Source organism: Schistocerca gregaria, chromosome 8 (genome assembly GCF_023897955.1).
Source record: "Schistocerca gregaria isolate iqSchGreg1 chromosome 8, iqSchGreg1.2, whole genome shotgun sequence".
Taxonomy (NCBI): Eukaryota; Metazoa; Arthropoda; class Insecta; order Orthoptera; family Acrididae; genus Schistocerca; species Schistocerca gregaria.
Genome location: NC_064927.1, coordinates 145703963 through 145729132, shown reverse-complemented (window position 1 = coordinate 145729132; position 25170 = coordinate 145703963). Strand labels below are relative to the sequence as shown.

At 37.6% G+C, this 25170-nt stretch overlaps 1 protein-coding gene across 1 annotated transcript in view; it reads left to right on the top strand.

Annotated features, from left to right (window-relative positions):
- LOC126284201 (glycoprotein-N-acetylgalactosamine 3-beta-galactosyltransferase 1-like) overlaps positions 1-25170 on the top strand; it is a 162469-nt gene that overhangs the window by 108154 nt on the left and 29145 nt on the right. Inside the window, exon 5 of the mRNA XM_049982961.1 lies at positions 24065-24291. Within this exon, the coding sequence (XP_049838918.1) occupies positions 24065-24291 (227 nt within the window). The remainder of the gene's footprint in view (positions 1-24064; positions 24292-25170) is intronic.

Sequence of the window (25170 nt, the reverse complement as noted above, 5' to 3'; positions counted from 1 at the left end):
ACTCTGTGTTACTAGATGCCTTGAGACTGAGACAATTAAGCAGAATGGTTGTCAACATAACATTGCTGGACATATGCAGCAATATGCTATCAGTCTTCAAAAAGGGTCTATCAGCACAGTGGAACAGGCATCTTCTAGACTCCCATTTGAAGCACGTCAGATGTCAGATGGGAGATGTGCCACATCCCCAAACATGCACAGTGCCTGAAAGTTTGAGGGAACGTAAAGGCAGCACATTTGATGGCATTTGATGACACTGTAATCTTTCCAGCAGATAAAAGCAATGCAATGTAGTGTCATTACCAAAAGAAGAACATGTTCAGAAGATGAAATGCCTTCTAGCAGTTCCTCCGTAGTTAAGGTCGAAGAAAGATCTTACCAAGAAGATTCAAAGGAAGAGGCCAACACTTCTCAAGAAGTATGAAATGTTATATACACAAGGATTCTTTTTTTTAATTTTTTTGTCTGTAGGCCATACAGCCAGATGGAAGGACTTTGTACTACTAAGATAATGTGGACTACCTACAATTTACATCCTACCATTTGTTCCCATCTTCACCAGCATTTGGGCTCTGAAATGGTGGCTTGTCAAGTACCTGAGGGATGTTTTCAGTACATATCTTGGCAAGTGTGATCACTACATTTGTAACACACTGAACTTTGTCATTAAGTTTAAATTTTCTAAGGCATTGCACATTAGCATCAGTCAGCTTTGACATATGTTTCCTTTTCATAATGGCTCTACCAGAAGAGTTCCTCTAGCTGATCAATGAGAAATTCAATAATGAAATGACAGAATAATTTAGGCACATTCTTACCTTGATGTATTTTCTCTTCAGTATAGACTACGATTAACAGACTGATGGCTATCCATAGAAAATTTCCTCTTTCCTGCTGTCACAAAATTGTATATGGAACACTTTGAAGTGGAAATACTGAATTCATTCACACGATGTAGACTGCATGTTTACAATTTGGCCATACTTAAAGACAAATTAGAAGATCTCTTCTGACCTCATTACATCCCCACATAACAAGCATTATGGAAATGAAAATAGAAAACTACCATTTTTGGATAAGTTGGTCAGTGAGAAAGAAAGGACAGTGGCTGACACACTTGACATAGTGATTACTGTAAACCACACCTATATTTGCTTACAGATAGTCATAACTGTCCAGGAGAATGTAATAGTGTTCTCAAAACACTGGTACCCAAGACTCTCATACCTTGTCAAGATTTAATGGTCCAATTAAAACATATGGAAATTGTATACCAGAATAATGTTTATGCCAACCAGTAAATCTGTTGCAGTTACCAACATATAGCAGGTCGTGGAACTCAACCAAGAAAGAAGCAGATAAATTATAAGCAGGTGTATTATTTTCCAAATGTTGGAAGTATAGTACAAATTATGGACAAACATCAGGGGATAATTTGTGTTCAAGGCACCTGTTAATATTAGATCAGTATTTGGTAGTATAAAGGATGAGATGCATGCCTGTCAGTTGGAAATGGATCAGATACCTCGCCAGTGGTGTCTATCATACTAACAAAAATGCCAGAACTGTGGAAAAACACTGCACGGAATACTATTGCATTTACTATGATACCACCCAGCAAGCTGATAGATGTAAAATATTAAGAATGTTTTGTACATTTGGTGCTCTGTAGCTTGAAGAAATGTTATTTCATGTTATTAACTGTGCATTTGACATAAGTTCCTTTTTGATGGTAGTTTATTTTATCAGACCAGTTTCAGGCATTTGCTCATCATCAGCAGTATCTTTATTACAGAAGACAAATATTTCTTATAATATGTCAAACAGTGGAACATCCAGGATGGAATAATGATAATATTACGAAAAGGATAGATTGCTACTCACCATATAGTGGAGATATCGAGTTGCAGACAGATGCAACAAAAAGATTACTAAACAAGCGAGCTTTTGGTCAAAAGGCCTTCATCTAAAGTACACACACACACACACACACACACACACACACACACACACACTGTTGAGTCCAGAGACTGTGGTCATGTGTTTGTAAGATGTGCTTCTTTGAATGTGTGCATGTGTTTTGTCTACTTTAGACTAAGGCCTTTTGGCCAAAAGCTCGCTGGTTTAGCAGTCTTTTTGTTGTGTCTGTCTGCAACTGAACATCTCCACTATACGGCGAGTAGCAATCTGTCCTTTTCATAAATGTCATTTATAGTAGTATGTATAGTGCTTTTGAGTACCAGTACATGTTTTTTTTTATTTTGTCATTATGTTATTGCCTTATTTTTTATTTATTTATTTATTTATTTTTTTTTAGAGTATGCCAAAGACAACATTTCATAATCATATAATATGATTTATATATCCATACATTTGCAATCACCAAAAGATTTTTGTTGTTGTGAATATAACTTTGGACATGTACATGCCATAGACAGTCATGCGAATGGATAGATCTGCAATTCTCTATGAGTGGTCGAATGGCCATCAGAGTACATGAGTGTTATTCTTATTGTCATCAGATCTGGAAGTGTATAAAAGGGGTGTGAATAGCATCAGATGTTGAGTCATCGCTGTGAATAAAATGGAAATGCCATGTACACATGTGGGACAGTATTATCAGTACCTGACAGGGTTTGAATGGAATGTCATTAAGGATCTCCATTTGATCCACTATTTGAATCTGCAGTATCCAAATTTTTGAAGCATTCGGAAATGACAGCAGCCAGCTGGTGGACTCCATGTGAACATGATAGCTCTCTAGCTCAATACTCCCCACGAATCTTATGGATTGGATTGCAAGCTAGCTCACTGCTTCCCGCCAAGGCCACTAGCTCTCATGGGTGAGATCATATGGAGCAGATCACACAGTGACTTTAGGTGTCACTCCATTCTCAGTGTTCCTACATCAAATTATTCATCTCGATTTTGTCTCAACTTCTATGGTACATTGTAAACAATTACAATGTACTGAACAATAAAGAAAATAAGTAACACTATACATTAAATTTATTCTGTCTCGGAAACCATTCAGAATAGCATATATGTCGGCATGAAGTTTTTTGCTTCAAATTATCAATCCTGTCGTATTCCTGAATACTGACCATTCATCCTAGGACTGTATATATTATATTTTATTTTTTATTTAGTCATTCAACATGAGCAGATTAATGCCTTCATGGGACCTCTTACATCAGACCAGAGTTTTATATGTAATTACAAAACTTATTAAAATCACAGCTGCTTAAAAAGTCATAATATTATTAAGACAACATCTCTTCTTCTCTTTGCATATGTTAGGCATTTGCCTATTATGCACTCTTGGTTGAAACTGTTGAATTTCCTCAGTCTTCATAAGTCTATTGTGTTCACTGAGTAATAATTATCACCAATTTAGGTAATCTGTCATCTTCTATTCTTGTGACATATTCCTCCCAGTTGTTTCTGTATTCTTTAATCTGCCCATTTATGTTTTTCAGTCTCAGTTTTTTCTGATGTCTTCATTCACTCTTCAGTCAGACAGAATGTACCCAGCTACTTTTCTTAGCAGTCGGATCTGTAGTGCTTGTATTCTGATGGGAATGAGTCTTTCTGCTGTGTTGTGTAGGCAAGAGCTTCAAAATCTAGGGAGCAGTGGTTATTATAAGCAATAGTGTGTCTACAATAAGCTTGACCATGTGGACTGCTGTGCCGTCCTGTACAGTAAATGCTGAGCTGAAGGATTTTTTGACAGTGTTCTCAGATCAAGAAAGAATTTTTCACCCCTACTAATCATTTACCTCCATGAAGTAATCAAGAAGCCTATGTTTTGTTTATGATTCAATAAAGGTTATTGTTTAAGTCAATACTGATTTCATTCCAAGGTTGGGACAATGGGATCAGCTGCAGCTTCTACTTTGCCTACTCTTCCCTAGATCACAGGAGCTTTTCCATAAAGCATCTGGTCTTTATATTTTAGATTAATGTATTGTCATAGTTATCATTTCTCTCAGACTCTGTTTGCTTTCTGGTCATAATGAATTTTATTTTCAAGGTAGGAGGTCATTTGTAAGCCTGATGTGTAGTTCTAATAATTTCCAGGTATGCAGCCGGATCCCTGGGCTCTTCAGTAGTTGTGTACTCACCTGATGACGGCCGGACGTCTCTGGGCTGAAATATCGTGGCAGAATGTCGACGGGATCCGGCTGCATACCCGGAAATTATTAGAAGAACAAATATGCCGGGAAAATTTCAGAAGTCACATCTGATGTGCAGTGTCTCTGAGATTCATGAACTGTTTTCCATTAGGCAAGGTGCAGGTTTTCCCTTCAGATTTCTGGTCTTTGGGGGAGCATATTTATTGTGTAATAGAGTTAGGTTGGTGGTAAATCCTTGGAGTTGGTCTTTCATGTCCACAAATGATATGGAAGATGTCTCCGAAATTACCTGTTGCGCCTCCACTGGAAGTTTAGGCACACTGTTACACTTAAAATCTCTTTATGTTGGCACAGTTTATTCCTTGCATATTTTAGAGAGGAAAGCCATGAATTGTATGTTGTGAGCTGATATTCCAGGCATGAATTTGCTAGCTTGTGGATTTTGTAACAAATGTATGGGGCCAGACTATAGGCTGCATTATGGATAGGTGTAATCTGAAATACTGTTACATTTAAAGAGGAAACTACACACTTGAATTTCACAGTAAAGGGGCAGAAGATTTGTTAGTATTCCTAGCATTATTTGTATGCTCCATTCAAATCAAATTTTGAAAGGTCAGTTTTGAAACAGGCTATGCCACCTATCTCCCCCCTGCCCCCCCCCCCCTCCCCCCCATGAACCATGGAACTTGCCGTTGGTGGGGAGGCTTGCGTGCCTCAACGATACAGATAGCCGTACCGTAGGTGCAACCACAATGGAGGGGTATCTGTTGATAGGCCAGAGAAATGTGTGGTTCCTGAAGAGAGGCAGCAGCCTTTTCAGTAGTTGCAAGGGCAACAGTCTGGATGTTTGACTTATCTGGCCTTTTAAAGCTAACCAAACAGGCCTTGCTGTTGCGGTACTGCGAACAGCTGAAAGCAAGGGGAAACTACAGCCGTAATTTTTCCTGAGGGCATGCAGCTTTACTGTATGATTAAATGATGAAGGCATCCTCTTGGGTAAAATATTCTGGAGGTAAAATAGTACCCCATTCGGATCTCCGGACGGGGACTACTCAAGAGGACGTTGTTACCAGGAGAAACAAACCTGGCATTTTACAGATCAGAGCGTGGAATGTCAGATCCCTTAATCAGACAGGTTCATTAGAAAATTTAAAAATGGAAATGGATAGGTTAAAATTAGATATAGTGGGATTTAGTGAAGTTTGGTGGCAGGACGAACAAGACTTTTGGTCAGGTGAATACAGGGTTATAAATGCAAAATCAAATAGGGGTAATGCAGGAGTAGGTTTAATAATGAATAAAAAAATAGGAGTGCGGGTAAGCCACTACAAACAGCATAGTGAACGCATTATTGTGGCCAAGATAGACACGAAGCCCACGCCTACTACAGTAGTACAAATTTATGTGCCAACTAGCCCTGCAGATGATGAAGAAATTGATGAAATGTATGATGAGATAAAAGAAATTATTCAGGTAGTGAAGGGAGGCGAAAATTTAATAGTCATGGGTGACTGGAATTCAACAGTAGGAAAAGGAAGAGAATGAAACATAGAAGGTGAATATGGATTAGAGCTAAGAAATGAAAGAGGAAGCTGCCTGGTAGAATTTTGCACAGAGCATAACTTAATCATAGGTAACACTTGGTTCAAGAATCATGAAAGAAGGTTGTCTACATGGAAGAACCCTGGAGATACTAAAAGGTATCAGATAGATTATATAATGGTAAGACAGAGGTTTAGGAACCAGGTTTTAAATTGTAAGACATTTCCAGGGGCAGATGTGGATTCTGACCACAATCTATTGGTTATGAACTGTAGATTAAAGCTGAAGAAACTGCAAAAAGGTGGGAATTTAAGGAGATGGGACCTGGATAAACTGAAGAACCAGAGGTTGTACAGATTTTCAGGGAGAGCATAAGGGAACAATTGACAGGAATGGGGGAAAGAAATACAGTAGAAGAAGAATGGGTAGCTTTGAGGGATGAAATAGTGAAGGCAGCAGAGGATCAAGTAGGTAAAAAGACTAGGGCTTGAAGAAATCCTTGGGTAACAGAAGAAATATTGAATTTAATTGATGAAAGGAGAGAAAATATAAAAATGCAGTACACGAAGCAGGCGAAAAGGAATACAAACTTCTCAAAAATGAGATCGACAGGAAGTGCAAAATGGCTAAGTAGGGATGGCTAGAGGACAAATTGAAGGATGCAGAGTCTTATCTCACTAGGGGTAAGATATATACTGCCTACAGGAAAATTAAAGACACCTTTGGAGAAAAGAGAAGCACTTGCATGAATATCAAGAGCTCAGATGGAAACCCTATTCTAAGCAAAGAAGGGAAAGCAGAAAGGTGGAAGGAATAAATAGAGGGTCTATACAGGGGTGATGTTCTTGAGGACAATGTTTTGGAAGTGGAAGAGGATGTACATGAAGATGAAATGGGAGATATGACACTGCGTGAAGAGTTTGACAGAGCACTGAAAGACCTAAGTAGAAACTAGGTCCCGGGAGAAGACAACATTCCATTAGAACTACTGACAGCCTTGGGAGAGCCAGTCCTGACAAAACTCTACCATCTGGTGAGCAAGATGTATGAGACAGGGGAAATTCCATCAGGCTTCAAGAAGAATATAACAATTCCAATCCCAAAGAAAGCAGGTGTTTACAGATGTGAAAATTACCAAACTATCAGTTTAAAAAGTCACAGCCACAAAATACTAATGCAAATTATTTACAGATGAATGGAAAAACTGGTAGAAGCCGACCTCGGGGAACATCAGTTTGGATTCCGTAGAAATGTTGAAACATGTGAGGCAATACTGACCCTATGACTTATCTTAGATGAAAGATTAAGGAAAGACAAACCTACGTTTCTAGCATTTGTAGACTTAGAAAAAGTTTTCGACAATGTTGACTGGAATACTCTCTTTCAAATTCTGAAGGTGGCAGGGGTAAAATACAGGGAGTGACAGGTCATTTACAATTTGTACAGAAACCCGGAGAAGAAATAAAAACTTTGAGGTTTGCCAATGACATTGTAATTCTGTCAGAGACAGCGAAGGACTTGGAAGAGCAGTTGAACAGAATGGACAATGTCTTGAAAGGAGGGTATAAGATGAACATCAACAAAAGCAAAATGAGGATAATGGAATGTTGTCGAATTAAATCAGGTGATGCAGAGAGTATTAGATTAGGAAATGAGACACTTAAAGTAGTAAAGTAGTTTTGCTTTTTGGGGAGCAAAATAACTGATGATAGTCGAAATAGAGAGGACATAAAATGTAGACTGGCAATGGCAAGGTAAGTGTTTCTGAAGAAGAGAAATTTGTTAATATTGAGTATTGATTTAAGCATCAGGAAGTCATTTCTGAAAGTATTTGTATGGAGTGTGGCCATGTATGGAAGTGGAACATGGACGATAAACAGTTCACACAAAAAGAGAATAGAAGCTTTCGAAATGTGGTGCTACAGAAGAATGCTGAAGATTAGATGGGTAGCTCACATAACTAGTGAGGAGGTATTGAATAGAATTGGAGAGGAGTTCGTGGCACAACTTGACTAGGAGAAGGGATCGGTTGGTAGGACATGTTCAGAGGCATAAAGGGAGCACCAATTTAGTACTGGAGTGGAGGGCAGCGTGGAGGGCAAAAATCATAGAGGGAGATCAAGAGATGAATACACTAAGCAGATTCAGTAGGATGTAGGCTGCAGAAGGTACTGAGAGATGAAGAAGCTTGCGCAGGATAGAGTAGCACGGAGAGCTGCATCAAACCAGTCTGAGGACTGAAGACCACAACAACAACAACAACAACCCACCTATTTTTGGGGGCTGTAAAGGACACACATTAGGAAAATTTTCTTAAGGATTTGATATTTACAAACATATATTTGACTCATTTGTCTTCATTACTAATGGATGTGAGTAGCACAGACAGTAATAAGGCAAAGCATTTCCAAGCCACTACTCCACCTGCTCAACTGTTACTTCTGTGGTGTCTTAGGACAGTGGAGTCTATATTTAGGGAACTGGAGATCATGCTTGGCTTGAGCCAGGTGTCAACGCCCTTAGAAAATAGACTTGGTTGTTGATATTCTGATTTCGTCAAAATGAAGTGAAAGTGATGGGTAACTATGTTTTACAGTAGCAATATAGAGACACTGGTAGGACTAGCGGCTGCATGAAAGACAAGTTCATAGTGCCTAAAGCACAGGCTTTAGAGTTCATTTGAACTGTTTTTTTCCAGCCTCTATCCACACCGTTATCCTGCTATCTCTTGTTCACAGACTATGTATCCCAAATTCAGATATCAAATTAGTCAAAATTTTAATCTTGCAGCAGTGAAATCCTGGTGTATTATCAGACTTGCCTTTGCTAGTTTCTTAATCACTCTAACCTTTTCAGACCTTTCCATATATGGTTCACACTTCATGAGTGGAGGTCTAAGTTTTGCAGATCACAACATTCTACATCCTACTCTATGACTTCAGATTATAGAAAGTGTTGTACGTATATTGTGCTGCATGTATATTGTTCTCGCTTTAAGTGTTTACAATTTAAAATGGCTATGTTAATAGTAAATATTTTAATTTTACCAGTGTACTTTTCTGTGCTGCACAATAATGTCATCTACAATGCCTTCATGATGTTATGCCTTCGCCTAGAAGAGTTACACCTGATGTTTGGTAACATTTTACCAAAATGGAAGAAAAATGAAAATGCGACTACAGTTAGCAGATAGTTGCCATGGCTTCTGGCTCATTGTCAAATGTGAAGAGACACTTAAAATTGAAGGATCCTACAGTACTTCTGGAATGATATGGGTCAGGAAACTGATCAAGATCACCATCAACCTCTGCATAAATTTGAGAAATCATTTCTTGTGAACTGTCCTCACTGATGTGTGCTTCCACCTTGGGTGAAGATAGCTTCCCAGAATGGCAAATTGAGCCTGAAACTGTATTCAGCTCATCAGTATCATCGGGTTCTGGACCAAGACATGATTTATTTCCTTTTGTGGTGCCCTCACTCTCAGCTGCTTTTCATTTACAACCAATAAGTAATTTTTTAACATTATAAATGCGCTAACATTAAATATAAGTATGGCATTAGACATACAGTTTTTAAAAATGACTTGCAGGGACAACCATCCTTTCTCTATAGTTGAAGAGAGAGAAAACACTCTCTCTCTCTCTCTCTCTCTCTCTCTCTCTCTCTCTCTCTCTCTCTCTCTTTGCCAAAATTATAATTGAGCAAGTAAAAAAATGTTGTCAAACTCTCTAACGCCCAGTTTGCATCATGAATTATTTGATAAAATAAAAAATGATTTGACCTCAATCTGACCACCACAAAGGCAGTGTACCTTTCATCAGCTTCAAGCTAATCACAGTCCAGAAAGTGTGGCAATTGTTGAACTGTCCAAATATTTGGTGGTGGGATGTTAGCCTAGAAACAGAAATCCCTTAAACTGGTGGGAAGCAAGAAAATTGCTGTGGCTAGTGCTATATCAACTGGTTCTACAAGTATTATGTTTGCAGCAACATCAGTGGCCTGTGAACGAATATTTTCAAAAGCAGGACAAATGTGAACTAAGAAGAGAAAGAGACTCACATCAACTAAAATGGGTCACATTTTATTTATAAATGACAATATTTATTCATTTTTCCTTTATGGGAACGTATATGGTAATACTGATTGTAAATGATGACTGCAGATATACTTCAATTACAGTTGTTATAATGTTTATGTTGTTTATTCCCAATAAAAGTATCAAAAAATAACAAGAATCAGTCTTTATTTTTAAAATTTTTCTACTTGATAAAAATATTTAGGATTTTGTTGTAATGTTTATAATTTTTACTGCAGACAAAATTTTTAAAAAACTCTTATAGCTGAAAATTACTTGGGACATAACACAAAATTATTACTTCTGTTTATATTTTCTTTCAAAATAAGACTAAATCAGATAAAAATGCAAGTTTAATGACCTGAATTATAAAGGCAATGTACCCTCCTTTACTTATTTTTGTGAGTGAATGGTGAGAGCTGAGTTCTGAAAAAGAGCTTGTTCATTTCAATCAGTGACCGGTTCTGATCCAATCTATGAAAAGAACAGTTTTTCCCATCTCTAGTCCTCAAGTGTTACCTCTCATCTCTCATGCAAAAGTATCATCATACCATTTTAAATAGGGCAATACTTATCTACAAATTACGTGTCTCTCTGAATTGACTGTGTGATGTTCAGGTGCTCCCATGGCCAGCAAAATCCCCAGACCTGTCCCCAGTAGAACTTGTGTGGGACCAGGTCAGACATCTACTATGTCCCAGTACTAGTATCCATAATGTCAAGATCCAGTTATAACAGCTAGGGATAGATTGCCTTAGGAAAGCATAAAATGACTCCGTTCTCAACCAACTCAATGCATGCAGGAGATACAATATCGTAGTGATAAGTGAGCAAGTGCTTTGTTAATTTCACTCAGTTTTTCAGTCATTGAAATGACATCAGAATGCCTCTCAAGACATGATGTTTCATTTTATTTTCTTGTTCCCTTCTGGGTTCTCCTCTTCTTGTCAGACTGTGTCTATTGTCCAGTGAATGCTAGTGGTAGGTCAAAACTGTGTGTCATATCCTGGAAGACAGAGAGAGGAACTAGTGACCAGTTGAGTCTTCTATGGCTACATCTACATTTAAATTTACACCTATATTCTGCAATCCACCGTAGGGTGTGTGGCGGAGAATACTTTTTGTTCCACTGTCACTTCCCAACTTTTCTTTTAGTCATGAATGGTCTGCAGGAAGAACAATTGTTGGTAAGCCTCCATAAGAGCTTGAATCTCTCTAGTTTTGCCTTCATGGTCTTTTCATGAGATAGGCATAGGGGTACTAATATTGACTGACTCTTCTAGGGACTTACACCCTCAGAATTTGAGTATTACACCACACTGTGATGCGGAATGTGTCCCTTTGTAGCGCTTGGCACTGGAGTTGACAGACTAACCTCATTATGCTTCTGTGCTTACTAAATGAGACTGTAACAAAATGCACTGCTATTCTTTAGACCTTCTCTGTTTCTCTATGAATCCCAATTCACAATGTAACACTGCAGCATAGTTAAATAGACAGAAAACATGAAACTTCTGGATTCTTGGTGAAGACATATCCATGTGCCAGAGGGCAGTATTTAGATTTTTTTAAATCATTGGGTTGGTGCATAAGTTTGTTGCATTTTTGTATTCTTGTTGCTATGGGTTTATTTATCAATTTGTTACTTGAGTTTAAATATTGTCATTTTGTCATTTGGAGATAGTGAGTGGAGCTGTGGACACTAGAAAATGATGTGCCTGATGGAGAAATCAGAACATTTTCAACAATTCTTCTGTTTTCAGTTCAGCAGAGGGATGACATCAGCAGTGGCAGCCAGAAACATCTGCACTGTGTATGGGGATAATGCCATTGGGTGGAGTTTTCTAATTTTAAGGAGGCTCATTTTGATGTTAGTGAGTCTCCACATTCAGGAAGACATTTAGGGTGTGATGAAGATCATTTAAACACAGTAATCTACAATGAGCCATGTCACTATACTCAAGAACTGGCAAATATGTTGAACTGTGATTATTCCACCATCGTGCAACATTGGCATATAGTGGGGAAGTCCAAAAATTGGGTTTATGGGTACTGCATGTTCTACGCGGTGGGTGGGCATATGAGCCTCTCTGTTTGTTCATCATCAATTGGCTCACTGATAACACCAACCATTCCTATTTTGCATTGTTACTGGTGATGAGAAACAATGCTCTTATGCTAACTTAAGGAAAAAATTGTTGAGCCCAAACAAAGCAGAAACTCCCTGTACAGAGACCTGTGTGCATCCGCAAAAGATATTGTTATGCACAGCGACTGTGTACTGTGCTACAAATTGCTTTCCTGGGGTGTAATTATTACTGCTGCCATACATTGTTGACAATTGAGAGGTCATGCAGACGTAGTCCAAGAACAATGTCCAGAAAGACTGTGTGAAGTGATGCTACTTCATATAACACCTACCTGCATTCTGTTAGACTAACAAAAACCTCCACATAGGAGTTAGATTGGGAAGTCATTTCACACCCACATTCTTCATGTGATCTTGTGCATACAGATTTTCATCTTTTCTGCTTTCTTTTGAATAACTATCAAGAAAATTCTCTTCCAGGTGAAAGTGCACTCATAACTTGGCTTGACAAATTTTTCACCTCAAAACCATGTGATTTCTACAGTCACTATTGTAAATAGTGAAGGAGAATATATTTTTGATGACTAAAGCTTCTATTTCTATTATGTGTATCTGTTGTGTTTATTGAACTTATGGAAAAATACTATGAACTTATGCAACAACCCAATATTTATATTATACTTTTTTTGTAATTATTGTTGTGATTGGCAAACTTTCAGAGCCAGCGGCACCTTCTTCAGGCAGAAGAACTGAATGAGAAAGAAAAAGAGTTAAGGAAAATGACTAGAGTGGTTGAGGAAAAGGTGTAGATTTCAGGAAAGTCACCCAGAATCACGGTTCAGGGGAGACTTATGGTAGGGGATGAGAAGGAAAGACTTTCCTTCACAAATGTGGATAGATGGACTGTGTATAGATTGGGAATGTGCATGGGCACTGATGACCATACAGTTGAACACCCCACAAACCAAACATCATCATAATCATCATCATCATCATCATCATCCCCCAACCCACAGCTCTGGGTGACGTTCCTGAAATCTACTCAAAATGAGAAGGAAACACTTTTCTTCTCATCCAGTATGGTAAGTCTCCCCTGACCCCGTTTCTGGGTGACTTTCCCGAAATCTACCCCTTTTTTCTAGACCTCTCCAATCCTTTTCCTTCACCCTTCTTCCTTCCTCTTTAACCCTTCTGCCTGAAGAAGGAGCCACTAGCTCTGAAAGCTTGCCAATCAAAACAGACTTTTATGTGTGTTATCTTCGTGAGTTGATTTTTTTCTCCATCCAATTACATAATTTTATCAATAATTGATTGTTTTCATTGTTATATTTTTTTAAATTAGATATTTATGTGTATTTTTCCCTAAACATCATCATGTTTAGTTATACTGACTCATTTTAAATTACTGTGTGTTAAAATTTTGTGTGTTACATTCATATGTACTAATTCATGTGCAACATTTGGTCTGTTTTTGTATCTAGATAACAGACTAAAAGAAGTTTTTGATGGTGCTGTGCCACAGTCCTACAGTATATTTTGAAAGAATACACCACCATTTGAATGTACATTACTGTATTTATCTTTTTACAATCTAGATTTTGGTTTTCACAGCATTGTCAAGTACAATGTTCTCAGAGCATTAGTATCATTTTGCTATGTACTGTACAGGATGATAAATACACAGTTCAACACAGTTTCTTAACATTCATATAAATTGTACAAAATTAATTTCTTGTAGCAATGCAGTCCATCTGTACAAGCATGTCATATCCAGTAAAATCAGCTCAAAGCTTGTACAGCAATGTGCTGAATTCCAACTAAACTTTAGGTTTGTACCATTTATATCAAAGTTAAGCAAATGTGTCGAACTGTTTATTTGTCATCCTGCACAGTACACAGCAAAATGATGTTAATGGTCTAAGAACATTGTACTCAACAAGGGAGTGAAAGCTGAAATCTTAGATTGCACAGAATAATAATGCAGTACTATATTGTCAAAAGGCAGTGTGTTCTTTTTTTTAAAAAAAAATAAGACTAAAAGAAGTTAGCAAATAAACAAATAAATATCAACCCTGTCCAGTGCAGATCCCAAAAGGATAAGCAATATTCAACTATTGATTGAACAAGGGTTCTGTAAGTTACCTCCTTTGTATGGACTACATTTCCTGAGGATTCTCACAATGAATCTGTCTGACATCTGTCTTACCTGCAATGTTATGTGGTTGTTCCACTTTAAATCATCCTGTAAGCATACCCCCAGATATTTTATGGATATAACTGTTTCCAGGGATTATTCTGTGATTGTGTAATCTTGCATTAATGGATGCCTACTTAAATGCATTACATTTTGTTTGTTGATGTTGAGGGTCAACTTCCAATCCCTGTGCACCAAGGGTGAGTCATCTGCATGTCTTCCTGCATGTTACTATCGTTTTCTAGCATTGCAACTTCTCTCTATACAACAACATCATCTCTGATAAGTCTCACAGAACTTCCAGCATTATCCACTACATAATTTATAAAAGCCATATCACCTAGAACTTGAACCACAGATATTGCAAAAATGGAATGTGTTACTGATGTGCAGTTTTCACAGAATGGGTTGGTAGTCAGGGGCTCATATTGTTAGCCAATCAACAGATTGTAATAATACTTAGAACATGTATTTATATGCAAACATACAAACTTTTATTTTAAAAAATGGAACAAAGCCTATTGACGTTAAGAGACTAAATGTAGCATAAATTATAATGTTATTGGTGTTGGTTGCAGGATTCTAGTGCAAGTTGTTTCCAAGATATTGTACTTTGCAAAATTCCCACACCAACACTTGTTGGCCAGTAATGAGACAATTGGCCATCACAGGTTGTGTTCAAAATGACCACTGGCAGTGGCAATATGTGCTTCCAGTCTGGAATGGAATGACGGCTGCACACATACCAGAATTTCAGCGAAGATGTCATTACATATCACTGGGTGCAGTGATATGTCCTTTAGACAGCAACTCGCAGCTTTCTCTATAGAAAAAAAATCAATTGGTGTCAAATCCGGGTAATGGGCTGGCCAAGATACAGATCTTCTGCTTCCAGTCCATGATTTGGAAACCATTGATGAAGACATGCTGCAGTACTTCAGTCACTGTGGGCTGGACAGCCACAGGTTCATCCCAGTCTGCAGAGGAATGTCTTCAAGCATTCACTGAGGGCGTTCTCTTAGGAGGCTGTAATACTTGTGTGGCAATCAATGTTCTGTCTATGAAAAACAGGTCGATTAGTTGATGGTTCACTATCCCACACCATACGTGTACAATTCATGGACTCTGACATTCCACCTGACAAAGCCAATGAGGATCATTATCAGACCAATAGTGCCTGGTTCAGTGGTTTACCTGTCCATGATTGGTAAATGTGGCTTCATCAAAGAAGATACATGATACATCTTTAATATCCTTTCTTAATACTCATGTACAGAAATTAACATGATTTTCATAATCATTTTCACACAGCTCTTGATGGAGAGATATGTGATAGAGATGGAACCTATGTCGATGGAGATTGCATAGGACATCTGCATGACTCATGGCACTTCCTCGTGTAATTGCACATGAGCTAATCTGCGGATCGGCTGCAACACCAGCAAGAACATTAACTTCCTCCTCTTCCGTTGTCACTTGTTTCTTTCTGTTATGTAGTTTAGGTGTTATGCTACCACTTTCACATAACTGGTTGAAGAGATTGGTAAATAATTGCCTAGATGGTTGACATCAATTGGGATATCATGCCACATACACAGTACAAGAATGAACTGCATTATTTCTACGTTCTCCGGACATCATGAGCATGTTGCGTTTTTCTGCACTGATAAATTCCGTTGTCCACTCAGAATCTATTGCTTGGACTGTCACACACTAAGTGACTAGAAAGTCGTAACACACTCAAGGAACATACAAGCACACTGTAGGCAAACATAATGTCATTCCTAGCAAATACACAGGTTGAATGGCACAAACAAGTGTCATTGCTGGAATTTTTCAAAATATGAAATCTTGTAAAAAACTTGCACTAGAATTTCATAAAAAACGCCACTGACATTCTAATTACTTTGTTAATGTCAACAGGCATTGTTCCATTTAAAAAAGAGTATGTTTGCACAAAAAATACACTTTCTAAGCATCATTACAGTCTGTTTATTGGCTAATGATATGAGCCACTGACTACCTATCCATTGTGTCAGAACCATGCATCAATAGCACTTTCCATTTCCGCAATATTTGCAGTGCAAGTGTTAGATGATTCAGTCTGTATATGTTATGAAAAGTAATGGTCCTATAACACTACCTTGTGGTACACTTGAAGTTACTTTTATGTCTGAAGATTTCTGTCCATTAAGAATGACATGCTGAATTCTGATTGCTGATATTCTGTACACTGTTATTTTGTTTATTAGATAGTGGTGTGTAACTGTAGTGAATCCTTTCTGGAATATAAAAAATATAGCATCAATCTGGGTGGTGGTACCTACTGCTTTTTGGATCTCATGAATGAACAGGGTGAACTGGGTTTTGCAGAATCGTTGTTTTTGGGATCTACAGAGGAGATTTTCAGTCTCTAGAAATGTCAGAATACATGAGCAGAAAAGAGCATGTTTAAAAATTCTACAGCTGATTGATGTCAGTGGTGTATACCTAGTATTTAGTGTTTATTTTCCAGTCCTTGAAAATGGTAATGGCATGTGCTTTTTTTCAAGTCACTAGGAACACTTTGCTCCCCCAGTGACCTATGGTATATTGCTGCTAGAAGAGGAGCACATTATTTCCATTCTCTATGTAGAATCATACTGATATCCCATTAAGACCATAGACCTTTCATGTATTGAGTAATTTCAGTATGTTTTCTATCTCAAGGGCATTTATTTTGATAGGTGCTATTTTGATATTTGTGCAATGTTTTACAGGAGGAACCATAGTATGATATTTATCAAGAAAACTGTTTTGGAAAAAGGAGTCTGGTTTTTCAGACTTTCCTCTGTCATCCTCTGTTTTGGTGCCATATTCATCACAGTGTGCTGGCAGATGGCTTTGTTCTATTTACTGATTAACAAGACCAAAATTTCTTAAGATTTTCTGCCAGATCAGTAGATATATTTTATTTTCAAATTCATTGCACACTTCACACATGGCCCTTCTTATGCTTATTTTGACATTTTTGTTTGTCTATGAGGCTTCGGCTGTGGTTAAATGTGCAGCTTTCTCATACAACAGTAAACCATAGCAGGTTTTCAATGTTCCTCACAACTTTGTGGGGCATATAAATGCCTAAAGCATATTTTAGAAGAATACTCTTGAACTTTGTCCTTTTATGCTTATCATTTTCAGGCTTGGGGATTTGGAGATGAATGTTTCATGTTCACAGTTCAGATAATATAATATTCTCTCTCTCTCTCTCTCTCTCTCTCTCTCTCTCTCTCTCTCTCTCTCTCTCTCTCTCTCTCTCTCTTTTACTGCACTTTCTAAGCAGAATATATTCCTACTGTTCTTTACATTCCTATTTACAGCAGTGTTTAGTGATGCTGTAATGACCTCATGATCACTGATTCCCTGATCAAAATTAACTAAATCATAAAAATCAGGCCTGTTGCTGACTGGGGGATCTAAGATGTTACTTTCACAAGTTGGTACTCTAATTAAATGCTCAAGGCATTTAGAACAATTTCACCCAGTTCTCTTTTCCTAGTCTAATCACTACAGTTTCCCAGCCTATAGTAGGTAACTTGAAATCTTCCCATAATACTATGACTATAAAAGTTACACAAAATCTTAGTGAAGCTTCACCCCAAATGTCCTGCTATTGCTGTTTCTGAGGCAGGAGGCATATGAAATCATCCAATTGACATGCTCGATCCACTTTCAACACTTACCTTCACTCAATTTTTTTTCATTTAGGATTTATTAACCTCACTAGATATTATTATATTATTTAAAGTTCTAAACACAGCTCCTCTAATGGCCTATCTGTGCAATATACAATCCAGCCAGAACTTAGAATTTCATTGTTGTTAATATATGGTTTCAGCCAGATTTCTCTCCCCAATAATATGTGGGCATTATTACTATTACTATTTATAATTGAAATTAGTTCTGGGACCTTCCCATGGATGCTTGTGCAGTTATCTAATTTTATTTCTCCAGTTTGCCATGATGAATGCCACTCTAATTAATGGGGATGATATTCTTCCCTGTGTAAAATCGGAACATATCTCAGTGGGACTGTGGAGGGATTTCAGTATACTAGGAACCCACAGGTACATTCCAAACATACCTCACTATCCTAATACCCACTTCCTGCATGTAGTTGCCACATGACTTACTAGATGGGAGGAGCAGAATCCTACAGTTCTTCATCGAATAGTAGAGATCATGCAATCCACGTCCATGAACATGACAGATTCATCTGAGCCTCTGGTTTAAGCCTTCCATTTGGTTCCAACCTGAACTTTCAGTCCCTTTTTGCTCCCTGTATTACACACCTGTTTCCTTCAGGATTTCAAAGAGTGCATTCTCATCAACATTGTCAAAAGCTTTCTCTGAGTCTGCAAAAGCTATAAACATTGGGTTGCTTTACTTTAACTGACCTTCTCCAGTACCCAAAATGATCTTCTTCGAGGTCACCTTCTGCCAGTTTTTCCATTCTTTTGTGAATAACAATTGTCAATACATTGCAGCTATGATGCATTAAATTTCTTGTTCAGTAATATTCATGGCCCATTAACACCTGCATCTTTGGAATAGGAATTACTACATCATTCTTCAACTCTAATGTTATTTCGCTTTCCTGATATATCTTGCATACAATGTAGAATAGTTTTTTCATGGCTGGCTCTCCAAAAGATCTCATTTATTCTGAGAGAATGTCATTTACTTCAGGAAACTTGATTTGCATTAGGTCTTTTAGAACTCAGTCAAATTCTGCTCACAGTCCCATATCTCTTTGTCATTTACCTTCTCTTCTCTTTTTATAGTACTGCCTTTTTTCCCTTACATAAACACTGTATGTAGTCCTTCCATCTTTATTATTACCAACTAGTCACCACAAAACTGTGGCCAAGAACTAGGTTGACCACCTAATGGCACAACATGCTTGAGTTAATGGCTGCTTTACAACTCACGCCATCTGGATCCTTTCCTCCACCACCAGTTTTTCTGGAAAGCTGAACTATGCAGTTAGACTTTATCCTTGCAACACATCTTTCTCCCCCACAACCCTTCTAGCCTCAAATCTCTGTTAACCCACTCATCCACATCCTCTACTCAATAATTTGTCCCTTCCAGTCCATGCCTCCATGACACCCTCATTGTGTGCCCCAGCCCATTGGCTGCAGTATCCATGTATCACATGCCTAGCCTGTGCATCTGCCACACCTCCCTGCCACATTGCTAGCCAGTAAAATCTGCTCTCTCCCTTCAACAAGCCATTAGCTACCCACCCAAACTGTTTCTGCCTCCCAATACTCTCTTCCCTACCAACCTCACGTGACACAACCTCACCCCAAACCAGTCCATCTGCCCATACAATCCAGGCATTGTCTCTAGCTGGCACAATGTAGGGGCCCTCACTCTTCAATACAATGTTTATCCAGATGTTGAGCTCTGGCCACTATGAAAGTCTGTAAATGTTATTCATCTGGCAAACACAGAAAATGGGATCAGTGAGCAACGATTCATGTTGAATGTTACTTAACTTAAGTTCCCTCTGCCTGGTCCATTGATGAATGAATGGAAAATTTTCATGATTCACAAAATTTATTCACATTTATTGACATCCAAACTGCAAACTCGTCATGTAAACAAAATTCGGACAGACTTCACTGATCTCTTTGACTTCCAAAAGTAACTTTAAAACTGACTTGTTGCAGCATCGCTTTAAATAGAATTTTAACAATACCTTCTGCATTATTAATTTTGTACAATTTTGATGTTACAATTAAAATTTACAAAGAATTTAAAGAAACTGATGTTACAGCCAAATAAGGTATGAAATACAATATTCACAAAAATCTTTTATAGTAATATCTTTAGTTTTCCACAAGAAAATCATTCTGAGCTTCAATGACAATAATGTCATCATATTATTTTAGCAATGTAATTAATTATAGTTTGCATTTGGTTACTAATATGCAATGGTAGTACAGATCTTGCTTTATCCAATTACATATATAAAATTCACAAATAAGGCCTCAAATTCTGGAAATTGGAAAACTGTGAGATGTAAACAATTGGAGAGTTAAGTAGAAATGTAATTACAAAGACTATTAATTACAGAGGAAGACATAAAAGTAAATAGCAAATGAAAATACATCGCTTAGTAATAACTTTCAAGCTGTTTGTGGTCTTCTGTTACTGGATATTTAGATCACCATTTCGTTAACTAGAAGCATTGATTTTTCATGCTAACATCTCTGCAGTCTCTAGATATTTATTGCTAAGGACTTATTACTTTAATTTCTTGATTAGTTACTTAATTTAGTATATGTACATAATTTTATGAATGACAACAATCCACTGATAATTATGACAATGCACGTCTTTCTAGAATATTCTACATGCCTTTGCAATGAATATCAAGTTTTTTAATCAAATAGGACAGAATGATACACACACACACACACACAAAAAAAGGTGGTATCGGACATTTCATATGAGCCCTGGGGGAGGCTGTATTGTTATAAGTGCATGACTGTTCGAACTTAAGTACACCTGCTGCTGGAAATCTGGAGAAGGAATGCTTGGATCTCACTGGCAGTGGCGTAATCATTTGCAGCAGTGTCCTCGTGCCATGGTGGTGGCCGATGGAACTGCAGCAGTGTAGCTGAAAGTGTATTTGAAAGTGCAGCTGACTGGATTGTGGCCGATACCACATTTTCCTTCTCTTTTGTGTCTGCCTGTTGGCAACTCAATACCTCTGGATTCTGTGAGTCATCTCCTTTACTTTTAAAGTATTTACAATCTGCCAGCATTTTCCTACTACATTTTTCCCATTATGTGATTATTTCAAACCTTCCATTGTCTCCAGGTCTCTTCCACACATGTAGTCTTCTTTAATTATTTCTAAACCAAGTATTAACAATGACTGAATTGTGCTTGGTGCAGAACGATACTAGCTAGCTTCCCCTTTCATTCCTCTTCTTGAGTCCATATTCTTCTACTTTTTCTTCTCAACCTTTTCCTACTACCAAATTCCAGTCTCACCATCAGAATTAAATTTTTATCCCCTTTAACTAATTTATTAATTATTTAATGTCATCATAATATTCTTTCAGTCTCTTCATCATCTGCTGAGCTAATAGACATTCAAACTGAAACTACAGTGGTTGTTGTGATATGGTGGCAGTTTATTATTATTATTATTATTATTACTACCATTATTTTCTTTTGGACATTAAATATTGATATTTTGGAATTTAATTACCACCATATTTTTTAGCTAGGTTTCTCTATCGGGATTGTCTGTTGGTGAGTATAATTTTGGGACATGATTTATGCCTAAAAGCTATTGGACTTCATTTTGCTAAAACTGAAATTTTAGAAGCATGTTCTATTTTGAAAGTAAACCAAACGTACACTCATTGGTGCCAATATGCGATGATTCACCAACAGACATACCCACACAAAGTAAGCCACGTTTACTTATCAAATTCATGAAAAAAAGCTGAGGGAAAAAAGGTATGATTATTATAATTACAAACACACAGAGCTAAATAATGATTATTATTATTATTATTATTATTATTATTATTATTATTATTACTATGCAAAACGAGGACAAATAGCAGAATTGCTACTTAACTGCAGTCGTACTGAACAATGGCTGATTAATAAGAGTGAGAACAAAAGGTTGCCAGTCTGGTTCATTTAACATAGATCGTATTTACAGAGAGGTTTTATTAAAATTGCAGTGTCTATTAAGCAGCGATAAGATTGACTCAGTGCTACTGCATGAAAACTCACAGTCATGAAATCTGCCAACATTACAGAGGGCTTTGGGTCTAATCCCAGCAACTAAAATGTGTTCATGGCACTGTTCACAGTAGTTTCCCCATATTCTTATTTTTTTACTCAGTATTATTCCTGCTCTTGCATTCCTCCTATTTGATATTGTGTTGATGACGCTATACACATTTAACCAAATATCCTGTTCTTCCTGCCAACATATTTAACTAATTACCACTATCAGTGCATCCATTTCCCTCTCCAAATTCTCTAGCCTTCATACCTAATGAAGGGAGCTAATATTCCAGATTCAAACCCATTGAACTATAGTTATGTTTCTCCTCTTCAGTAGATCCCACCCAGAGGTCCAAAAGGGGGACTATTATACTTCCAGAATATTTTACCCTGGGGCATTAAGCCATACAGTAGGGTTATATGACCTCAGAAACCATTATGACTATAGTTGCTCCTTTCTTTCAGCTGTGTGCAGTGCTGACATATTGGCTAATGTTATGAGGCCAAACAATTATTCAGACTGTTCCCCTGCAACTACTGTAAATGCTGCCAGCCCCTCTCCAGAAACCTTGGGTTAGTCTGGCCTCTCCACAGATACCCCTTTGTTGTTGTTGCACCTATTTTATGGCTATGTGTGTCACAGAGGCACTCAAACTACCCTACCTTGGTAAGGTCCATGGTTCTAAGGAGGAAATGTGACAGGTCAAAGAAAATTGTACTCACATACTTGGGACCTTACCTACCATATAATCTGTAAATTACCTTGCCTGTGAATTAAATGATTTGTTTTTGGTAAAATTAATCTGTTGCTGATGGTATGTATTAGTTTTAAAAGCAAATAATTCTCTTTACATGTATTAACTATGGGTCAACAAAGTATTCAGATGTTTCCCTTTGTTAATGTATACTCTCTTTGAAACTGAATCTATCTTTAATTAAATCCAGTAGAATCAATTTTGTGTGGTTAATAATTCTGACGGCAGTGGGAAACCTTGTAATGGTTCCATTTGTTGCAGGATTGGAAATAAACACAATGTTATCATTTGAAGAGCAGAAGTGAGTGCTAAAGTGTTACCTGAAAACAAAGAATGCAAGTGAGGTTCGACAACATTGGCGAGATGAATTTGTAACACCACTACCTTCACAGCTAACAGTTACTAGAATCCAGTACAAGTTTGAAGTCAATGGAACAGTGCATAATGTAAACATGGGAATACTGGAAGAAAGAGAGTTTCAGCAGATAACAAAAGTATTGATGCAGTGATTCAGGCATACACACAATCCAAACAAAAGTCTGTGAGCTAATGCTCTCTTGAAATGGGGATCAGCAAAACCATTATTCACAGAATTTTGTGGACACAGGGTGGAAGTCTTACATGCCCACATGTCAGCATGCTCTGAACAAGAATTATCCTGATAAGGGAATTTAGTTTTGTGTGTGGTTGATCAGCATGTGTGAAGAACACGAGTGTTTCTAAGACCTAATTTTTTGGTCAGATGAAGGGACCATTCAGATTAATGGAACAGTCAGCCATAACAATCGTGTGTACTAGACCAATGAAAATCCATACATAGCTGAATAAATGCATGTAAATCTATGAGGATTATCAGTCTGGTGTGGTCCGTTATCTAGAGGATTAATCGGGTCACACATCTTTGAAGAGCCTGGCACAGGTTACCATTACCTAGAAATGTTTTGGCAATGAAGATTATTTCTTTGTAAAGGATGGTATGCCACGTCATTTTCAACTTGATGTGAAGGAATTTCTCATTCACACATTCCCTTGGAGATGGATAGGACAAAAAGGAAGTGCTGTAAAGTAGCCAGGTCAGTCAATTGATTTAACCCTCTTAGACTTATGTCCTTGGGGTACTGTCAAGAGCATATTTCATGTTGCAAAACAACAAACACTGGATCTTCTAAGAGAGCAAATTGAGCAAGCCTCCAGTGCTATTCCATTACAAACAATATATTTAGAATGTTGCTCTGTTTTAAGTTGTTTTCGACAATGCATTGCAGTGGAAGCTGGTTATTTGAGGATATGCCACATTCAAATCCATCTTAATGTATACAACACCAACCATTTTTCATTTCTGTCTGCTTTAGTTAAAGAGATATTCAGTTGCAAAGACTGCACACATTATTTTGGGATGTAATGTTTATTTTCAATCTTATTCTCAGATTTTGAGTAAATTGGAGGGCCTCGTTTCAACAGGTTCATGGTGATGGAAAATTTACGCCACCTGCTGCTGCCTCTGAATGCTTCAAGAGCTCTCTTTGTGGGTCTGCGTCTACGGCCATTCTCTCCAGAGGGCTTTATGAGTGGCGGTGCAGGATATGTGCTTAGTCGGATGGCAGTTCTTCGCTTTGTTGAGGAAGGACTATCTGGTGACATAGAAGGCTGCAATAACACAGGAAAAGATGGAGAGGATGTTGCCATGGGTGAGTTGAGTGGTCAGTCTTGCACAATATGGTATCTTGCTATGTAACATTTATTTTGCTTCTTCTCTTGTACTTATTGCCACACATCTCATTATCAACATTAGTCATTTGACATCCACTTCTGTATAAATACAAGGGATCAAAAAAGGTCATAGGAAATTATCATCCTATCTCAGTTCTCCCAGTCTTATCTGAAATATATGAAAAAATTGCTGTTACCCAAATCCAAGTAGTAGTAGAGGGGTTTTGGGCGCACCCCAAATCCAAAACTTCATTGCAAAATATTCTATTATTCTAAAAAATCAATTTCATTTTCAACAAGGGAAAAACACCATAGGTGCAGTCACCAATTTCATTGAGAACATAAATACATCGTTAGACAAGAGCAATAAGGGGACAGGAAATTTGTGTGACATCACAAAGGCATTTGATTCTGTAAACCATGAACTGCTTATTTACAAACTAGAAAAGTATTACACTAGCGACAGTGCCCCACAATGCCTTAAATCCTACTTAATAAAGAGAGAGCAAAGAATTAGCATATCTGTAAATGGGGCAAATTATTATTCAGACTGAAAAAAATATATCTCGGGGTCTTCCACAAGGCTCCATACTAGGCCCAGTCCTATTTCTCTTCTATGTTAATGACTTGCCATTAAATGTTAATTCCCCATGAGTTCCCTTTGCAGATGATATTTCTGTCTTAATTGAAAATCAGTATTCAAAAAATTCACAAATCTGACACCAATATCCTCATTGCCTTAGAAACTTGGCTTCAGTTGAATGGGTTGAAACCAACGTATCTAAGACTCACATGACACAATTCAAAACCAAACAATCAAAATGTGAGCAGATTAAGTGTATTCACAATTACCAAGA